Here is a 19,255-nt window from a genome sequence, read left to right on the forward strand (position 1 = left end):
CAGCTTCTTTTAAGTCCATGATAGATAACCGTAGTTCACCTAGCCAACTTTCTGCTTTGAAGAAGAGATACTTGAAATGTTACGCAAAGGTGGGGCTCAAGGTAAATCCTCTTGCTATAATATCCCGGGTGATATGTCCCTGAAATTATTACATACAGAGAGCACTGGCTCCACCATCCTATGAGGACAAGATCTTTTGTGCTTGCAATGTCCTTGGAAAAGCTGTCTCATCTTTTAGCAAGGTGGCCCCCAAACAGTAGGGAGAGGAAGGTAGTTTCAGGAGCGTGAGCGCATGCCCATGCAGTCTTGGCAGAGAGGGAGTGGACTCCTCTCTTGCCAGACAAGGGGATCACAGCTACCACAACTTCACTGGACCAGTCTTCAACAGCGACACCAAGTGGTGGCAAGGAGCAATAGCAGGGAGACGGCTGACTTCTGAAGTGAAAGCAGCTGTAGTTTTTGACACAAAACTCTGGGAGGTGGGCAATTTAAAGGACAGGAAATTACTGGAGTTACCCAATAATGTATGTGAGTGTTCCAGTGATTAATAGGAAGGCAAATGTGAGCAAATCCGCCACCCCACTTTGACCTACGTGTTAGCTCTGAGTTTAAGAGTCTGGTGGAAAATTTTTAAAAACACCTTATATATTAACTCATTCAAATGTATTAATGATCTCAGAGTACCTAGAAATGGGTTTCAGAGTACTGCCTGGTTTTACAGCAAGTCCTGTTTACTCTAAAAGTGAAAACAATTTCAACTGATTTTGAAAAGCCCTTTGGTGTCACTGCTTTTAGGAAGGGCTTCCAAGATAGACAGGAGAACTCAATTTTTATCGTGCCTCCAAGCAGGGGTATACAAAGATGAACAAAGCCTGCTCCTGAGGATCTAGTTTTGAAGCCAAGCACTGGAATCAAGCTGGGGGGAGACCCATTAATACAATACTCTAATTGTATTCTCCAAGAAAAGTGCAGCAGGAACCCCAAGGTGGAGAAAAGCCATTCTGGACAGGAGGACCCGGAAAGATGTTTGACAAGAAGGCATTCAGAGTGTTTCCATATGTTCACACCCTCTGACCCAGTGTTTCACAACTTCCAGAAATGTATCCAAAGGAAGCAATCAGATGCAGACACACGTGTATGTAAAGGGGAGTTCACAGCAGCATTATTCATAAGAAAAGAAGGGTGGAAGCAACCTAAGCGTTTGGAGTATGTAAATAAACGGGATCAATTTGTGGAAACAGGAAGGTTATGGACTGAGAGAGACCACAGAATTATGTAACTCCAACTGGGGCAGTGGTCTTCTCTTGTGGGTGTATGCCCATGTAGAAATTCACCAAGCTGTACATTACTGTAGATTGAACTTTGAAAATATAAATAAAAGGATATGTAGACATAGATAGATGGATAGTAGCTAGATAATCTAGCCACAAGAAACCAGAAAAACCTAAAAATGTCCCCAATATTAACTGATAAATGCAACATATAAACTATATACATTATCTTAATTTTAGTTTTATTAATTATATATACATATATACAGTGTTGCATAGAAAAAATACTGGAAGGAAAGGAACAAAAAGATTTACATAAACTGTCGGTGAAAGGTAGAAAGACAGGTGATTTTTCTTCTGACACTTCTGCCTGCAGGTCCACATTTCCTAGAACAAATGTGGTGCCTCCTGGTTCCAGTCTGGGATCTTACTCCCTTGTCTCCCTTAGCAGGGAGAGACTTCCATCCCTGTGCAGGCAGGGACCATGGACCTTGTCAGCAGGAAGCAGTTACTAAAGACCTACCATCCTCCCTCATCATCCCTAAAAGATTTCAGGGATGGAAGTATCAGCCGTGGACGGGGAAGGGGGGGTTTGGAATGAGGCAGGCTAGTAAGCCAGGGCAAGTGGAATAAGGAAACTGACAGTTAAAGGGCCAAGGAGTTTACAACCATCTAGTAAATTGCAAAATCCTATCTTCTCTAACCAAGGACACTTTAGAGTAAATGGTTTACACTTTTCCTCTCCAACCAGAGGGTAAATAGCTTAAATCTAATTGGTGCCATCTGTGCCAACCAAACCCAAGGATGGATGAAATCAGAAGAATAAATCTCATTTTGGTGCAGGAGCATAAAGCTGATGAACATTCTATTGAGATCTTCCTTTAAGACCTCCCCTAAACTCCCACCCGTTAAAACCTAATGCTCCTTAGTTTGTTCAGTCTCTCTCTCCTTTCCCTTCCCCCTCACTATCCCCAAGGGCTTTACCTTTTCCTTTGTCTCTCCCAAGCTCCAAGGGCCTTTCTTTTGCCCCTGTAACTTGTTTCCTGAGCCCATGCAACCCAGCTGGCTCACTCCTACCACCTCTGTAACTTTCTAAATACACTTTCTCTTATAATTAAAGAAGAAGAGGCGGCAGCCTGGGAGCATCTGTCTTTGCAGTCCTGGGAGCACTGAGCCACCATGTCAGAATCTGGTGGCCTTGCTGGAGGGCATGTGGGAGAGGCCCAGAGCCTCCATGGGAGAATGAGGAACCAGAAGACAGAGAATATTGAACCCCAATCGTCTAACCCCAGGCTGCTGGACCATCCTGGCTGAGATGCCAAGCATGTGCCTTGTCCAGTTTCCTGCCCACAAAAATATAACTAAATAGTATATTTTAAGACACTTAGTATTCAGGTCATTTGTTATGCAAAGCTAGCTGAGACACTGCTATTCAATCCTCGGATGACACACATGGAGGAGCCTGAGGTTGAAGGGTGAGGAGACTCACCCATGGCTACTTAGCCCCCAGAGATATCCTGGGATTCCAGGCCGGATCTGCTCTGAACTGCTCTTTCTGCTTTCCTGGCTCCTTAACTCCTGAGCCCCTCGTCTCATGTTTGTCTTTGGCCACGTGTCCCCTGCATTCCTATCCTCTCTTGAGCCCATGCCCTGCTCCACTCCTCTCGCCTGCTGACTGCTCTCTCCTCCAATTTGCTATATACATGTATCCAGGCAGTTCTTTTTCATGTTTTTTTTAATTTTTAAAAATATTAAAAATTTTTATTCATTTGTTCTTAGAGAGAGGGGAAGGGAGGGAGAAAGATGGAGAGAAACATCAATGTGGGAGAGATACATGGATTGGCTGCCTCTCACATGCCCCCAAGTAGAGACCTGGTCTGCAACCCAGGCATGTGCCCTGACTGGGAATCGAACTGGTAACCTTTCCATTCACAGACCGGCACTCCACTCCATCCACTGAGCCACACCAGCCAGGGCTCTTTTATTTCTGACTTTGATTATCTTCCCTATTACAGTGCCCTTCATTCAGTGAAGTAGAGGATAAAGAAAACCATACATAAAACAACATAGCACACATAATCAATCACACACATACAGAGGGGATAAAAGATCAATCCCTCTTTCCACTCTACTTTCCCACTGCTGTCCTTGCTTTTTCTAGGAGCTATAGGAACATTTGTATCCATCCCTTTTTAATTTATATTTAATTTCTCAGAAAACAAACCAGGTAATATATTTTGGAAATTATAAAACTAATTTGTCTATTTTGGGTCTATAGTCACAAAATTATTATCCTTTTTTTTTTTTTAAGAACTAAAGAAACTTGCTAAAATATCATGAAATCTATTTACTCAAATAATCCAGTCACTTTATTGGACTGCTCCTGTGATTAGATTATGTCGCTGTGATGGTCTGCTTGTTACAGGCTTTCATCTTGCTTAGTGCAGTTTTCTGTTCTCTCAGTTACTCTCATGAAGCAAAGAAACAAAATCAGTAACTTCTAATTCTCTAGAGAATGATTTTTATAAACATTTTAAGTGTCTACGGAAACAAAATAAGATCACTTTTTTCTCAGTAAAGAAACTGGAGGATAAACCATGATTTGTTGTGGCTTTTACCAGGATTGGCCTCTTCGGCTCCAGACAGCCCTCTCTGACACACGGTCTGAATCTTCTTGACCCCTGATCTAAAGACTCAGTGGTCTCCCACTTCCTCTCACCTAAGCCCTTGGACTTTCCGGGTCCTCTCTCCACATACCACCCACCGCACGCGTTTCACACTCTGAAACGTGCCGTACGCGTGGCTGCCCACGTTCCTGGCCAGCCTTATTTCTCACCATCCCTAAGTAACTTTTCTACACTCTTGTCACACTGGTCACCTAACTATCCCACTAGGTGACCTGGTTCTTGCTCCTAGGAGTGATCTTGCCAAATTCACATGGCTGGATATTTGGCACGTGAAGACCCTGGCCCAGAACCCAGGGTTCCCAGATTTGCAGGGAAGCACATGAACCAAATCAGGTACGAGCCATTTCTCTGAGGAGCAGACAAAGGTCAAGGGACATGTCAAAAAAAATCAACAGGGAGGTTGTAAAGAGGACGGGAAAACGGAAGCAGACAGAAGCCATGATAAAAGACCCCAAACCGACCATGGAACTTCTCAGAAACAGAGGTACCAAACTGAACCCCAAAACAGGAAGCAAGATGATGAGAGGGAACATGCTCCACAAGGCATTTCCTACAAACACAAAGTAGGCTTCAGAGAGAGGAGGGAGTCAAATCCTGGGCAGTAGCTGGGCCTAAGCCATCCCTGTCACAGAGAAACTGATGTCCAGAGAGGATGGCGACTCCCCAAGGAAAGACAGGACAAAGACTGACAGCACAGGCCCAGGGTCCCTCCCCACCATTCATTCCAGAATCTCAAAGCTCTGAAGCCTACGTCTTCCCTTAAGTTTGCAACAAAGCCATTTGGTAGCAAAGCTTGTCTTAAGCCATTTACAGTTTTTGTTTGTTAAACTTTTGAGTGAATTTTGGATGTTTTGCAACAGAAATATCACTCTGATGGGCATGCACTAGCCCACACACCTCGGGGTGTCCTGTCACATGCAGGACATGTGGCTGGAAAGTGCGAATTCTGAATCTGGAACTGGCTCTGGTGTTTGTGCCTTGGGGCAGGCCACAGCAGTGAGGACGTCCTGTGTGCTGGGGACATGCCACCTGGCTTGGATCACAGGGGAAGGAAGGGGCCATAAACTAAGGAGGTGTTTGGGTGGCCTCCAAACATTGGAAAAGGCAAGGAAACGGATTCTCCCCCACAGCCTCCAGAAGGAACAGACACCTTGACTATAGCCAAGTGACACCCATTTTCAATTTCTGGCCTCCAGATCTGTAAGATAGCGAGTTCACGCTGTCTTAAGCTGTGAAGTTGGTGGCCACTCGTCATAGCTGCCCCAGTGAGACTGGGCAGGCCGTTGACTGAAAAAGGCTTACATCCTCTCCTCTACATGCAGCACTGCCCAGTTAGAGCTTTCTGCAATGAAATGAACTTAACATGTAGCTACTGTGACTGAGGAGTTGGGATTTTAGTTTTAGTTAATTCAGACAGAAACTGAAAGAACCACATGTGGTTAGTGGATACTTAATGAACAGCATAGCCTGTCGCTACTCAAAGTGTGGCCCGGGAACCAGCGGCACGAGCAATCCCTGGGTGCTGGTTAGACATGCAGAACTGCAGCCTGCACCCGCAGCCTGCTAAATCCAACCCATACCTCACCAAGACCCCCAGGGCACTCATGGGCCACCGAAGTCTGAGATGCCAGGGTAGAAGCCACCATCCACTTCCACACAAATACTTTACAATGGAACATCAGGAGGCAAATCCCTTTGTAGCAGTTCTCAGGGTCAGCTTCAAAAAAAGGTAATGCCTCCAAGCATACTATTAGCCAAGGAGATAACTAACAGCTGCTGAATAGGTCAGACCCTTGACCATCTGTTATATGTAGACTGAATTGTGTGTTCTCATAATTCATGTTGGAGTTCTAACCCCCGGTGTGACTATATTTGAAGACAGAGCCTTTAAAGAGGTAACTAAGGTTAAATGAGGTCACAAGGGCAGGCCTCTGAGCCAACATCACAGGTACCCTTACTAGAAGAGAAATACCAGGAATGCACAAAGACGAAAGGCCACATAAGGACACAGCCAGAAGGTGGCCACCTAGAAGCCAAGGAGAGAGGCCTCACCTTAACCCTGCCAGCTCCTTGACCTTGGACTTTCAGCCTCCAGAACTGTGAGAAAATACATGTCTGTTGTTTAAGCCACCCAGTCTGTGACATTTCATTACGGCAGCTCAAGCTGCCTAAGACACCATCTCATTTAAGCCTCATAAAACCCTGTCAGGGATGTCTTTTAATAAAAGTAATGAAAACAACGCCATTTACTGAGGGCCTGCCCTGTGTCAGGCAGGTTAGAGGCACATGTCAAAGCTTTCTCCTTCCCTGTCACATACCACAGAAGAGGACGTGGAGGCGCAGAGAGGCCACGACGTTGCCCCATGCCGCAGTCTGACAGAGTGCGAGTGACAGAGCCCAGGCCTAGGCCAGACCTGCATCTTCCTTTTTGCCACAACCCTCTTTTCCACTTTTCCTCAATTTGCACACTAAACTCTAAATAGATGCAATGAAGCTTTATTCCCCCTAAAATAACTTCTACAACTTCCCCAGCACAGTCTACAGTCTAGACTCTATACTCTGGCGCCCACATTTAGCCTGACAAGCTCAGGGCAGGCCTGCATAGTGGGCCTTACAGACTCAAAAGCAACCATATAGGATGTTCTGAAATTAAAACTTCCCAGGCAAAATTGAGTCTTGGCAGATAGTCACATCCTAGGCCAGTATCTTTCTTGACAAAGGTCAATCTTTACCTTAACTAAGCCTGTCTATTGTCTTTTTGCATCTACAATAACAGACCTTTGGAATGTCAAGGTAATTTCCTTTTACCAGACCTCTGGGGCACAATCTCCCACCAGAGCAGGACACCCCAGAGCCCCTCATTGTCATTGTTATCCTGGTCATTGTTAACTCACCTATGTAAAAGAAGTGTCTATTCCAGAGACACCCACCCCATTCCCTTTCTCCTGCCTTCCCAATCTATCACCAATAGACTTCATGTAATCCCTTTATGTCTTCGTTGACTCTGATGTATGAAATAAAGAGGTAACTGCCATTCTCTGGAGCATTTTCTCAATAGAGATTTTGCTTTCTGGCAACTGTCATCAGTTTGGCTCAAATAAACTCATTAAAAATTCTTACAGGTTTGGACATTTCTCACATTGATTTAGTTCTGTTCTTGCAGCTCAAAAGCAGCCACTGATGATACAAAGACTACTGGGCATGGCAGCGTTCCAATAAAACTTTATTTACGAACAAAAACCCCATGAATTCCCTTTCATTTCCCCCCAACCATTTACAAAGGTAAAAACCATTCTCCCTCCTGTGCTGTGAACAGGTAGGTGGTCAGCCAGACACGGGCAGCAGTTTGCTGACTCTCGTAAGTCAATACAAAAAGAAAGCCACATAGCCCCATGCTGAACTAATTCTTGCCATTTTTTTTGTTGAAAAATGTGGACTTTGAATTTCTGATTTGCTACAGACCCTTTGCCCGATGCCTCATCCATGAACACTTGCTAGTACCGAACCCTTACTTCCAGGAATGCTCAATGGCCAGAGAGGGGCCTGAAGCTAGTAAGTGCTTTCCTCTGCATAATAATCAAAGTCAAGGGAAGGGTGAAAACAAAACAAGTCAAATTTACATTAAAAAAAAAAAAGCATGCCTTTTGCTTTAAGCACAAAGAGCTTACATCTTTCATCAACACTGGACAACATCAGGAGGTTTGTCAATATTTCATAAACTTAAATTTGGTTAAAAAGAAAATAATGAAATGGTTGAAATGAAAAGAAAATGCTTCAGTAATGAGTCTTGCTGGCTTTTCAGATCTAAGCACTTCAGAGGACAGCCAATCTCATTATCACTTCGAGCTGCTGCTCAGAAGACTCGCAGGGAGTCCAGGAGGGACCTTGTCCCTAACCACTGAGAGACACAAAATTGGGTTTTGGTTTATTAACCATATCACCTGAAAATGGCTGGCTCGATTTTCAGCAAGTCTGAAAAACATGTTTGCAAATGTCTTTATTAAAATCCAGACCACAAGGCACACAAATTATTCCACCTGAGTGGCTTTGGAGAGATGGGGCACCTTGAGATTCTCCATCATTTCCTTGGCTAAGGGGCTGGCAAATTTGTCTTGTAAATGGGTCAGATAGGCCATACTTCCAGCTCTGTGGATTGGATGGTCTCCAGTAGCAACTCTCCCCTTATAGCAGAAAAGCAGCCAAAGTAGCCACAGACAATACGTTCCCAAAGGGGCATGGATGGCTGTGTGCTGATAAAACTTTATTTACAAAACGGGCTGCCTTGAGGGTTTCCAATTTCTACTCTAGAGCAGCTGGAACTGATGTGCTATGAGAAACCCACACAAAACAGGGAAGTGTTTCATTCTCAAGATGGCAAGGGTGAAGGAAGCAAAAGGTTTCCAATATGAACCCCCAAGGGCAGTGTTCAATGTGAACCCTAAAGTCTGCAGCCAGGCTGGGTGCTGCAAACTGAGGCCTTCTCTTTGTTCTCCACATACAGCTTCTCACCTCAGCAGCAACTCCAGGTAACAAATTCCAGGGCAAGCAGCAGTGAGCGCTTATTATTTAGATGTTGGTTAAGATTCTTCTGGGCCAAGGTGGAAAGCCAGCTGGTGTGATGTCAACTGCTGTCACTTGCACAAAGAAACAGTTATCTGGATGGAGCTGAAAACCTCCTTATTCACAGCTTAAACTGAAGCAGCCTAACACCTAGCCTGGACAGTGCTGATAGGAATCTAGAACCGAGTCCTTTGGTATGTATATATGTATAAACATAGGTATGGAGAAATAAATGATTGAACGAATGAACAATAAATAAAAACAAGGATGCAGGCTGTCCAAGATACATTTTTCTTTGGCATTTTTAGCCTAAAGTTGTCAAGGTGGATCTCTTGTTAACAGTGACCTCAAAAAGCCACTAGGAAGGATACAATGAGATGTTCACTGCAGTGTTATTTACAACAGACCAAAACGGGAGACAACTCAAGTCTCCATCAGTTAGGCTGGTTAAATTAATTAATACATCCTTACAATGGCTTATTTGCAGTTATTAAGAATGGTATTATAGGGAAAATATAGAAACAAGCTGTATCATACAATTTTTCTACAATAAACGTGCATTGGCAGTTAAGAAACTAAAACAGAATAAAATAAATGAAAGCCACTAAAGCCATAGTGGTGGTACATAATACTGTCGCCTTCTGGAGTGCTCCTGGAAGTGCCAGTGAGGGAAGCCACGGAGGTCCTACACTGGCGATGGCTGTGACATTTGTAACAGTGGACAAAGTACAACTGAATCAAGTGAGAAGGCCCAGCTTAAAGAGAGATTTATTGACTCTGCACGGTAATTAAAAATGAGAAGCAGGAAGCCTTTCTGGCAGCCCAGGAAATAGGAAGGAAGTGACGCTGCAATGGCAGCAGCAGAGCCGGAGCTGTGTGGGGCGTACCGACGGGCATAGGGAAAACACTGCATAGGGAATGGGAAGATGGGGAAAGATTTTCCATGCTGCAAATTGTTTCCAATTTTTTTAATTGTTGTGATCGCCCCTTCGTGGCGCAGGTGTGGACTGAACGAATGAATCTAGGTGAGAAGAGAGAAAACGCGGCAGTGAGCAAACCCACAGGTATCGAGCGCTCACCAAGTGCTGGGCATCTGCTCAAGAGCCCAGACCAAGTTCAAATTCACCAAACCTTATAACAAACCCAAGTGAGTGTGACTTTCAAGCCCATTTTAGAGATATGGAAACTGAGGCTTAGAGACGGGAAGCAGTCAGCCGAGGTCCCTCCAATAAGGAACAGAGGTGAAATCTGACCCCTTATCTAACTGACCCTGAACAAGAGCACTTACATGCTGTGGGATCCTATGCACCCCAAATCCAACCTCTGATAAGCTTTTGTACCAGTAAGCATTCCTGAAAAGCTTCCTAAGGAATCAGGATTCGTGGTTTTAAAATGTACCACAGGCTCCAACATGCATCCCCCAAAGCCACCCTGCTTATAAGAACTTAACAATGAGATAATAGTTCTCTGGAAAAAAATACAATTATTGAAACAAAATCTCAATGACACCATTGTCTTCTCTGAGAACAATTCATTCCCATTAACACACAAATGCCTTGCCTCACTGAAACCTCAGTGTGACTCTGAATGAGGCGGAGGTTTCCTCGCACCATTCACACAGCTTAAAGAATGACCGGTCAAGATCTTGGCACGTGCACGTCCATTCTTGCTCCAAGAACTCAGGCCTGGGCAAGACGCGACTCAGAAGCTATGTACCCTGATACTTACAAAGCATGGGGAGATGCCTGGCCAGCTTTGACAAGAGAATAAACTACAGAAGCAACGAAGTAGAATGACTGTTAGCTGAGCAGTAGTACAAGTGGACTTGACCCTGGTCTAGCGAAATCTACCGTTACCCATGGCCCTTTCTGTTCTAGGGACAGCCAGGTCAGAATCTTATTTGTCTATCCTTGTCCAACATTTATGGAGCAGAATCCAAAAGGGAACACTGTTTCTTTCTGACAGCCTCCAAAATGAAGCCTAGGTGTTTCACACAGCCTAATCAAAACGACTCTAGTTGGAAGTCAACTTCTTGATGGAAAATGTAAAACAAAAGCTCTTTTGGGAAAATGAGCTTCATTTTCAATGCTCAATGCTTACTTAGATCTAAAAGCCTGTGTGTTTGCTTTTGCCTCCAAACAAGGTTTACCTACAAGTCAGGATTTCAAAAACCACAACAGACAAATCAAACACCTATGGGATCCAGGTGCTGACCACCAGCGTTTCAGTTAAACCAGACTCTCTTTCAAAGCTTCTGTGCAAAATGCTCAAGTGAGGCTCATTGTTTTTTAAACCTTGAAATCCCCCACTTAAAAAAATAGACCCAGAAACCCCGAGCTTTCAGAACTAGGCCCCAACATTACCACATAAATCATTCTCACTCTAAAAATTGTACGGTCCTGGCTGCTGTGGCTCACTGGATTGAGCACCAGCCTATAAAATGAAGGGTCACTGGTTTGATTCCTGGTCAGGGCACATGCCTGGGTTGCAGGCCAGGTCCCTGGTTGGGGGCGTGCAAGGCAACCAACTGATGGATGTTTCTCTTGCACATTACTTCCCTTCTCCCCAGAAATAAATAAATAAAATCTTTAAAAAAAAAATTTAATTGTACAGTTAATGGCTCCTTAACAGAGTGCTTTCAAAACCAAGCAAAATTTCTCATAAAACACTTGTTGCCCCTGCCAACTGTTCTACACCTCTTTTCCATGGGAACCAGTAATACTTCATTCTTAAAGTCCTGGGGGTGACAGCTGCACTGAGTGGCCAAGCAGAACCTACTCTGACAGAGAAGGAACTTGGATGCAGACCTAGCAACAGTGAACTTTTGTTATTCACAATCAGAGTCCAATAAAGAGGCTGCATCAAAGTTAAAAGCCAACCTTTCTGCTTCGGATCCTCAGAAATAAATGATTTCTAAAAATCTGTATAATTCAAACCAAAGCAATGGTTATTAAAAATACAGCAAGAAATAGCCAGAAATGTGTTTCTAGTGAAAGCCTGGTGGAAGAGGGATTCCACTCTGATAAAACTACCTTTTGTATGGGGAATGCAATGTTATCACAGCCCCTCACTCCCTCCTGAAACCCCTTAAGTAGACAATGTTTCAACGCAGAGACCAATGTGAAAATGTCTTTAAAAAGAAAACAGTGATGTGGCCAGGAAACCATGTGCATCTTGGCGAACATTTTTTTCCACCCACCACAAGCTTGGGCTTTCTGGGAAGGTCACCGGTTTTCCAGTCAAAAACATTCTTGAAGTTGTCAGGAACGAAGACAGACTCAGCATCTGGGAAGGCATGTTCTTAGTTCCGTATCTGGAGCTCAGGAGCCAAACAGCCTGGAAAATTCAGAGGGCAGAAATGTCTGTGAGAATGGAAAGCTATCACTCTGAAAGCACCTTTTATTTTTAAAAAGATTTTATTTATTTATTTTTAGAGAGCAGGGAAGGGAAGGAGAGAGGGAGAGAAATATCAATGTGTGGTTGCCTCTAGCGCGCCCCCCACTGGGGACCACAACCCAGGCATGGGAATCAGATCGGTGACCATTTGGTTGACAGGCCGGTGCTCAACCCACTGAGCCACACCAGCCAGGGCTGAAAACACTTTTAGAAACTATTTTGGCCTGGCTGGGTAGCTCAGTTGCTTAGAGCATTGTCCTGATATGCCAAGGTTGCAAGTTTGATCTCCTCCCCACACCCCCAGTCAGGGCATACACAAGAATCAATGCATAAATACGAGCTCATAAGCGGAAAAACTAATCAATGTTTCTCTCTTCCCCTCCTCATTGAAATCAAAAAATCAAAAAATTTTAAAGATATTTTATTTTGCTTTTATTAAGATTGTTATATCATTTTCTCATTTTATAAGTAACTCATCTGTTATACAACACTATGAATATATTTAACACTACTGAGCTATATACACTTAAAAAAATAAACAAAATCTTAAAAAGAAAAGACCTTTGAGTAAACAAGTGATTATAGTCAACTCTGTTAACTGGAGAAAATCTGGAAGAAGAAAGGGTATGGGTAAGGGTAAGGGTAAGGGAAATGGGTGTGTAGGTTATGACACAGGCCTCCTGGGGAAAACCACAGAGCTGTTAAATAAAGATGCATGTGGGAATTCTCTGTATTATCTTTGAAATGTTTCTGTAAATCTAAATTCTTTCCAAAATAAAAAGGTTATTTAAAAAAAAGACAGTGAAGGAACAATTGGATCACCACATGCCAAAGAACGAAGATGGATCTCTACCTCATACCATACACAAAAGTTAAGAAAAAACAGACTGGACTGCATCAAAATAAAAAATTTTGTGCTTCAAATGATACCCTCAAGAAAGTGAAAAGACAACCCATATAGAAGGGGAGAAAATCCTTGGAAATCATGTATCTGATGAGGGACTGGTATCCACAGTATACAAAGAACTCTTACAACTCAGCAATAACCCAATTAAAAAATGGGCAAGGGCTTTGTGAATGCAGAGGGAACACCATGAAGGCCGTGGGCACACTGCGAGAGTACAAGGCAGTGGGGCGCTGCCTGCCCACCCCCGAGTGCCGCACGCCACCCCCTACCGCACGCACATCTTTGCACCTAACCATGTCGTTGCCAAGTCCCATTTCTGGTACTTTGTGTCTCAGCTGAAGAAGAAGAAGAAATCTTCAGGGTAAATGTCTCCTGTGCGCAGGTGTTCAAAAAGCCCCTGCTTCAGGTGAGGACCTCTGGATCTGGCTGCAGTACAACTCCTGCAGCAGCATCCACGCCCTGTAGCTAGACCTGGCCCCCTCAGCTGCCGTCACCCAGTGCTGCTGACTAGCAGCCAATCAATTCCCCAACTCCAAGATCAAGTTCCCTTGCCCCACTGGGTCTTTTCTTGCCAGCACAAGCCACACTTCACCATCGAGAGGACCAACGCCTTCTTTTTACATCAGCTACTTTGTAAAACAGTCTGGAGTTCACTCAAGAGAATAAATACAGTTACCATATGACCCAGCAATTCCATACCTGGGTATACACCAGGGAGAAATGAAAACTTAAACCTGTACAAAAACTTGTACACAAATGTTCCTATCAGCATTATTCATAATAGCCAAAAAAGGAAGCATCCCAAATACCCACCAACTAATGAACAAATTGTGGCATATCCATACAATGGACTACTATTCAGCCACAGAAAGAAATGAAATCCTGATTCACGCTACAACGTTGAAGACACCAGAAGACATTATACTAGTGAAAGAAGCCAGGCACAAAGGCTACATATTCTATGATTCCATTTCTATGAAATGCCCAAAATAGACATAAACTACATCAGTGGTTGCCAGACGCTGGGGAGAAGGAGGAACAGGAGAGACTGCTTAGTGCGAATGGGGCTCCCCTTTGGGGGTAATGAACATATTCTAAAATTAGATTGTGGTGATGGCTGCAGAACCCTGCAATTCTACTATAAAATCTTGAACTGTGAAAACCAGCTTCCATTTTTTCCATATTTACCGTTCTCTGTGGTTTGCCACCCTCATTCTCTCCCTCTCTTCCTTCCAATATTTTGCTATGAAGATTTCAACAAATAGAGTTAAAAGAACAGTTCAGTGAACACCCACATACGTACCACCTACGTCCTTCAATTAACACTTTGCTTTACTGCGCATCTATCCATTTACCTACTACTTTATTTTTAATGTGATTGAAAGTTAAGTTGCAGATATCAGTACTCTCAGTCCCTAAACATTCAGGCACATTTCTCCATATTTAAAAGTTCTTCATGACTTTTAAGTGTGTCCAAAGTAGCCCAGCTCAAACAATACAGAAGTGGGTGCGGGGAATGGCAAACCATTCCTCAGGCCCTGCTACAGTCACCTCCATGGACAGTCTGGAGTAGATCCTTCCAAATCCCTCACTGGAAGTGTTTCCATCTCAGACTTCAGCACCCAACCAGCATTTATTCAATGTTTACTGTGGGCTAGTCACAACTGAAGCCACAGTATGCATACAGGTAACAGCGGCCTTCTTTATTCTCAAAACACTCCCCAGTGTAGACATAACCTTCTGGCACACCATCACTCACAGCTGACAGTTGGTCATATGGATGTTCTTTAAGTGACCTGACTCTCCCTGTTCTTGGACATGTATGTGATTTCCAGCGTTTTAATATCCTGGAAAAGCTAGTCACTGCTTGGCAGCTCTTTCTGGAGAAAATCTTCCCTCACTCATGACCCCTGCAGGAAGAGCTGGCCTAGGTCAGGGGTCAGCACGCTCTGTAAGAGGCCAGAGTAAGCAGTTCAGGCTTTGTGGGCCCAGGCAGTCTCTGCTGCAATGCCCCAACTGCTACAGCGCAAAAGCAGTCACAGATGTGAGCGTGGCCGTGGGACAGTAAAACTTCATTCGTGACAACAGGCAGGGAGCAGCTATGGCCCACGGGTTACAGTTTGCGGAGCCCCGACCTCAGCAGATAGGCTGGAATGAGGAACCTTCAATCCAACTAGAACTGGGTGACACCTAGCTAGGTCAATCAGACCTTGCTCATAGGAAATGACATCAGGACACTGGGCTACTGATCAAGCCTGCCTTGGGCTGAGCTGGGAAATCACAGAGCCCGAGGCTACCATCCTGGTCACAGGCCAGAAGATGGGCAGTGAAGGAAGTAAGGACAATAAAGCCAATGGACAGGGGAAAAAAAAAAAAAACACACCAGTTCTTCCCTGGACCAACAACTTTGCACACACGGCTTCCGGTACTACCTTGCTTCCCCCAGCTCTGTAAATTGGGCTTCCTGTCATTCTGGATTTAAATGGAACGTTATCGAAGAGCCTCTTCCTAACTGCCTCCTAAACTGCCCTCGCTGTTGCCACCTCACAACTGACTTGTTCCTATTTGTTTTCTCTCTGTGTTTCACCCGTTACACTGTTCATTCGCTAAAGGCAGGGACTATGGCTGTCGTGGTCTCAGCTGTGACCCCAGAGCATAGCCCACAGTGGATAGCTCTGAATGAATAAATGAATGGATAGGAGGTAACCTAGGGAGACAAAGGACCGAGGAGCTACCCCCATAGTGTTCTACTTTCAATGAGTCCTAGTTACACTCCCCGTACTCATCTGCAAATTCCTTGATCTCTTCACCAGCCCTCTTTGCACCTGAGCAGGCTTCATCTGAGCTCCCAAAAGGGGCCTCTCTGGGCAACCATCACAGCCCTCATTCTGGACCCAAAAATGCTCCCCAGTGGCGCAGTGAACCTCTCTCATCTTCTGACCTACTAAGTCCTGGAAACTGCTCCTCCAACAGCCAGTTGGCACAAGGACCACCCAGCAACTCCAAATTTAGCATCTCAACTTCTCATTCTCTTCCTCTTTGGAAGAAGCATACGAGACGGGCCCAGCAGGACCCAGAACTCTAGATTCTTCTGCTGTTTTGACCCTGAGTCTGTTTACTTCGAGTCTCACAATTCATTAACAGCAGTATTGGAAATATGGCCTGAGGCTGGGGGGAAAACCAACCCAACAGGATTATTTTAAGACTAGTAAGAAAATAAAAAAGGGCATAAAAACAAAAAAAAAAAAATGTAAGGCATAAAAAGAGAACTAAAGTCTGAATAAGCTCTGCAGGATTCCAGCGAGGCAGGAGCAGGACCCCTCAGCACAATGGCCGTCCAACCATTTTCCACCTTACATGCCCCAAGTATATACTAAGCACAGCAGACCTGGCAAGAGGTGACCAGGCCACAGGCTCGGGGAAGGCATCTCTTGGCAGCCCCTGGCGACATTCCAGACACAGCCAGGACTTGGAGAACACCATGTTCCAATCTAAGCTCCAGCCTCGACCGCAGTGACATAGCTTAAACCCTGTAAACCCGTTTCTCCCTAGCTTGGAGAGTTCTTATTTTGAAGGCAGAAGGTGTGACACCAAAGTGCAGCTCAGAAGACAGAGACTGACCATCAGGTGCGTCCTTCTGGAGAACGACGCAGAACAACAGTAAAGGAGACGGGCAAGCCTGACTTACACGATCATGCAGAACATCATGAAAACATTCCACAGGGCGATGAAGATTCGGAAGTACCTGAGGCTCAGTAAGAACTCCCGGATGTTGTCACCTGGAAAGTCAGAAAGCATGTTTACAAGCACTGCTAACATCACTGCCGTCACAGCTGCAGGTGCTTCTGTGGTCTCTTCCTAGTCTACACCCACTGCTCCCATGTTCCAGTGCCAGCTCCCATTTTCCTTTGGGTCTCTTCTGCTCTCCCATCCTCAGGACTCAGGCTGTGGCTGCCACTGGCCAATCCTGGGAGAGCACCAGGATCCCAGCCTCTGATTGGCTCAGGGAAGAGCACATGACCCAAGTATACCCAGTGAAAGTCAGCCTTGGGACTTTTGCTCCAACTAATGTTTTCTGCCAGGCTTCCTTGGCTGGGCTGGAAAGATATAAGCAGAGTCCTCTAGGGCAGGGGTTGGCAAACTACAGCTCAGGAACCAAAACCAGCCCCTGCCACCTGTTTCTGTGTGGCCACAGAGCTAAGAATGTTTTTCATTTCTTAATAGTTAAAAAAAAAAAATCAACAGAGTATTCAGTGAGATATAAAACTTAAAGTCAAATTTCAGAATCCACAAACAAAGTTTTATTGGAACACAGTCATGATGTGTTCCAATAAAACATATTGCCCATGGCTGCTTTCTAGTTCCAATGGTAGAGTTGAATTGCTGTATCAGAGACAGCACGGCCTGGAATTCAAAACTATTTATAATCTGGCCCTTTACAGAAAAATGTGCCGAGCCCTGCTCTAGGGTCATCTTTGCCAACACAAGCCAGCATGACAGTAAAACCAACCTAGAACAAAGACAGCTGGAGACAGTCATGCGCTGGAGGGCTGCTTTGAGCCTTGACTCCAGGTGTGCCTGAAGACAATTCTACCCTTGGATGTTTTAATTTGCTTTAACCACTTTGAGCTGGGACTTAAGTATTTGCAACTAAAAGTATACTAATTTGGGCAAGTAAAACAGGAGTTCTGCTTTGGTGACAACTTACTCCAGTCCCCTCTGCTGCCAAGGAACAGAAACCACTCCAAGAGGAGACAATTTGGTACATTAAAACTCCAGAGACCTGTGTTTCAGAACCTTCCTCTGGGGTTTTGAGTCGATCCACACAAACGCCCTGCCCAGGCCTCTGGAATGAAATGAACTCGTCCAGACTAGGTGACCTACATGGATGTTACCCAAAGTGTCATCTAGAGACCACAGCTGTGAAGTATGTACAAAATACCAGACAAGAGCTCAGAAATTGTCACAGCAACCCATCACGACAGCCACCTGTTACTGCTGCACCATCCTAGTGTTTGATCAGCACACGGTCTTGTTGAATATGCTTTAGATGAGTCCAGTAGTATCCACCCCATGGAGTAAGCTGTATGCGGCACAAACTATGTAAGTGTTGGCCATCATGGACTTCAAATGACAGAGATGGGTCTATCCCCAGGATTTCCAAGAGGTGCTGCTTGGCAAGGCCCTTCTCTGAGCTGAGGATCATGTAAATGGACTCTCCTATCATCAACAGATTCTGATTAAGGCCACCCATTCGTTCCGGGCAGGAGTTAAGTGTGGGGGACACAGGGAGGACAGACACAGGGGTCCCTGCCCTAAGGAGCTCTCCAGAGGGACAAATACTAAACAAGCAATCACACAGCAGGAATGAGCCAAAACATGCTGGAGCCTCTTTTCTGCAGTTTAAGGTCAAGTGCGAAGGGGAGACGTTAGCCAGATGACAGCATACTTAAAAGAAAAATAACTGTAGGAAGTGATATGAGTGCTGATCTATGCACCAAGTTCTAGCAGTAGAATGAAATGGGTGGCAGAGGTGGGCAGAAGGAACATCACATCCTCACGCCTCTCTCTCTCTCTCTCTCAAATACACACACACATACACATTAAAAAGAAAACTGGAGTAGGACTTGAGAAAGAACTGTCCTCTGAAATGAACCAATTCCAGAATCCAGAAAGGAGGCTTTACCTGTGCCAGGCTCCCTGGATTCCTCTCCAAAGCCTTGTGTGTCCTTCTTTTTCCTACAAAGAGAAGCAGCATCCATTTTCGATGGGACACAAGGACCGCACAGTCCCCCGGCTTCAAAGGGCCACAGACAGCCCTACTGCTGACTTGCTATGTGATCTCCGGAGGTTCGATGACCCTTTCTGGGCGCCCACCTGCCCCACCAATTACAGCCACCGACAAGGAGAAGAAGCTAGTCCCTGGGTACAGTTAGGGATAAGTTTTTAGGGCCTGGGGCTCTTCGGGATGCGAAAAAAGGAATCCCCAGGGAACGGTGAGTCACGATTTCAAGTTGCGGTGGGGCAGAGACCAGGCTGCAAGCTGGGACAGAGGGCGGAGTGGGACTTGCGAGCGGGACTTGCGAGCGGGACCTGCGACGTGAGGCTGGCTCGCGCTCGAGGAGGCGGGGCTACGGGTCCCCGGGTGGGGCCACGGCCTTTCTCGGCCTACTCACAGCTTAAAATTAAGCACCGCTCCAGCGTTCATCAGTAGCGTCCTGCGGAGGGAGAATACGGTTACCTAAGCCGCCCCCAACCCCGTCGGGCTCTACTGCCCAACCTCTAGTCCCCTTAATTACCCGAAGAGCAGGATGTCTCCGATCATCTTTACAGCCGAAACGTCCGATAGAACCGGAAGCGGAAGTCCCGAGGAGAGAGGAGACGAATGTGAGCCGACCAATCGCAAGTCAGCGCTAGTGAAGACTGAGCCAATC

General features: G+C 45.2%; 1 protein-coding gene and 1 pseudogene across 2 annotated transcripts; one reads left to right on the forward strand and one right to left on the reverse strand.

Moving 5' to 3' along the window:
• Positions 1–1,635: 1,635 nt before the first annotated feature.
• On the reverse strand, positions 1,636–19,207 carry SMIM7 (small integral membrane protein 7). 2 transcript variants are annotated; one of them, XR_006655489.3, is made up of 6 exons: positions 19,121–19,207; positions 18,998–19,039; positions 18,508–18,560; positions 16,510–16,600; positions 11,718–11,854; positions 1,636–9,539 (listed from the first exon to the last, which is right to left on the reverse strand). XR_006655489.3 is itself a non-coding variant. In XM_045195658.2 (5 exons), the coding sequence occupies exons 1-5, from the start codon at positions 19,144–19,146 to the stop codon at positions 11,839–11,841; spliced, it is 228 nt and encodes a 75-aa protein (XP_045051593.1). In that variant the 5' UTR covers positions 19,147–19,207; the 3' UTR covers positions 8,787–11,838. The 2 variants fall into 2 exon arrangements, 1 of the variants encoding a protein (XP_045051593.1); XM_045195658.2 differs by having other exon boundaries at positions 8,787–11,854.
• Positions 12,244–13,717, forward strand: LOC128779187 (large ribosomal subunit protein eL20 pseudogene; annotated as a pseudogene).
• Positions 19,208–19,255: the final 48 nt, after the last annotated feature.

This window comes from Desmodus rotundus, chromosome 9 (assembly GCF_022682495.2).
Source record: "Desmodus rotundus isolate HL8 chromosome 9, HLdesRot8A.1, whole genome shotgun sequence".
Taxonomy (NCBI): domain Eukaryota; kingdom Metazoa; phylum Chordata; class Mammalia; order Chiroptera; family Phyllostomidae; genus Desmodus; species Desmodus rotundus.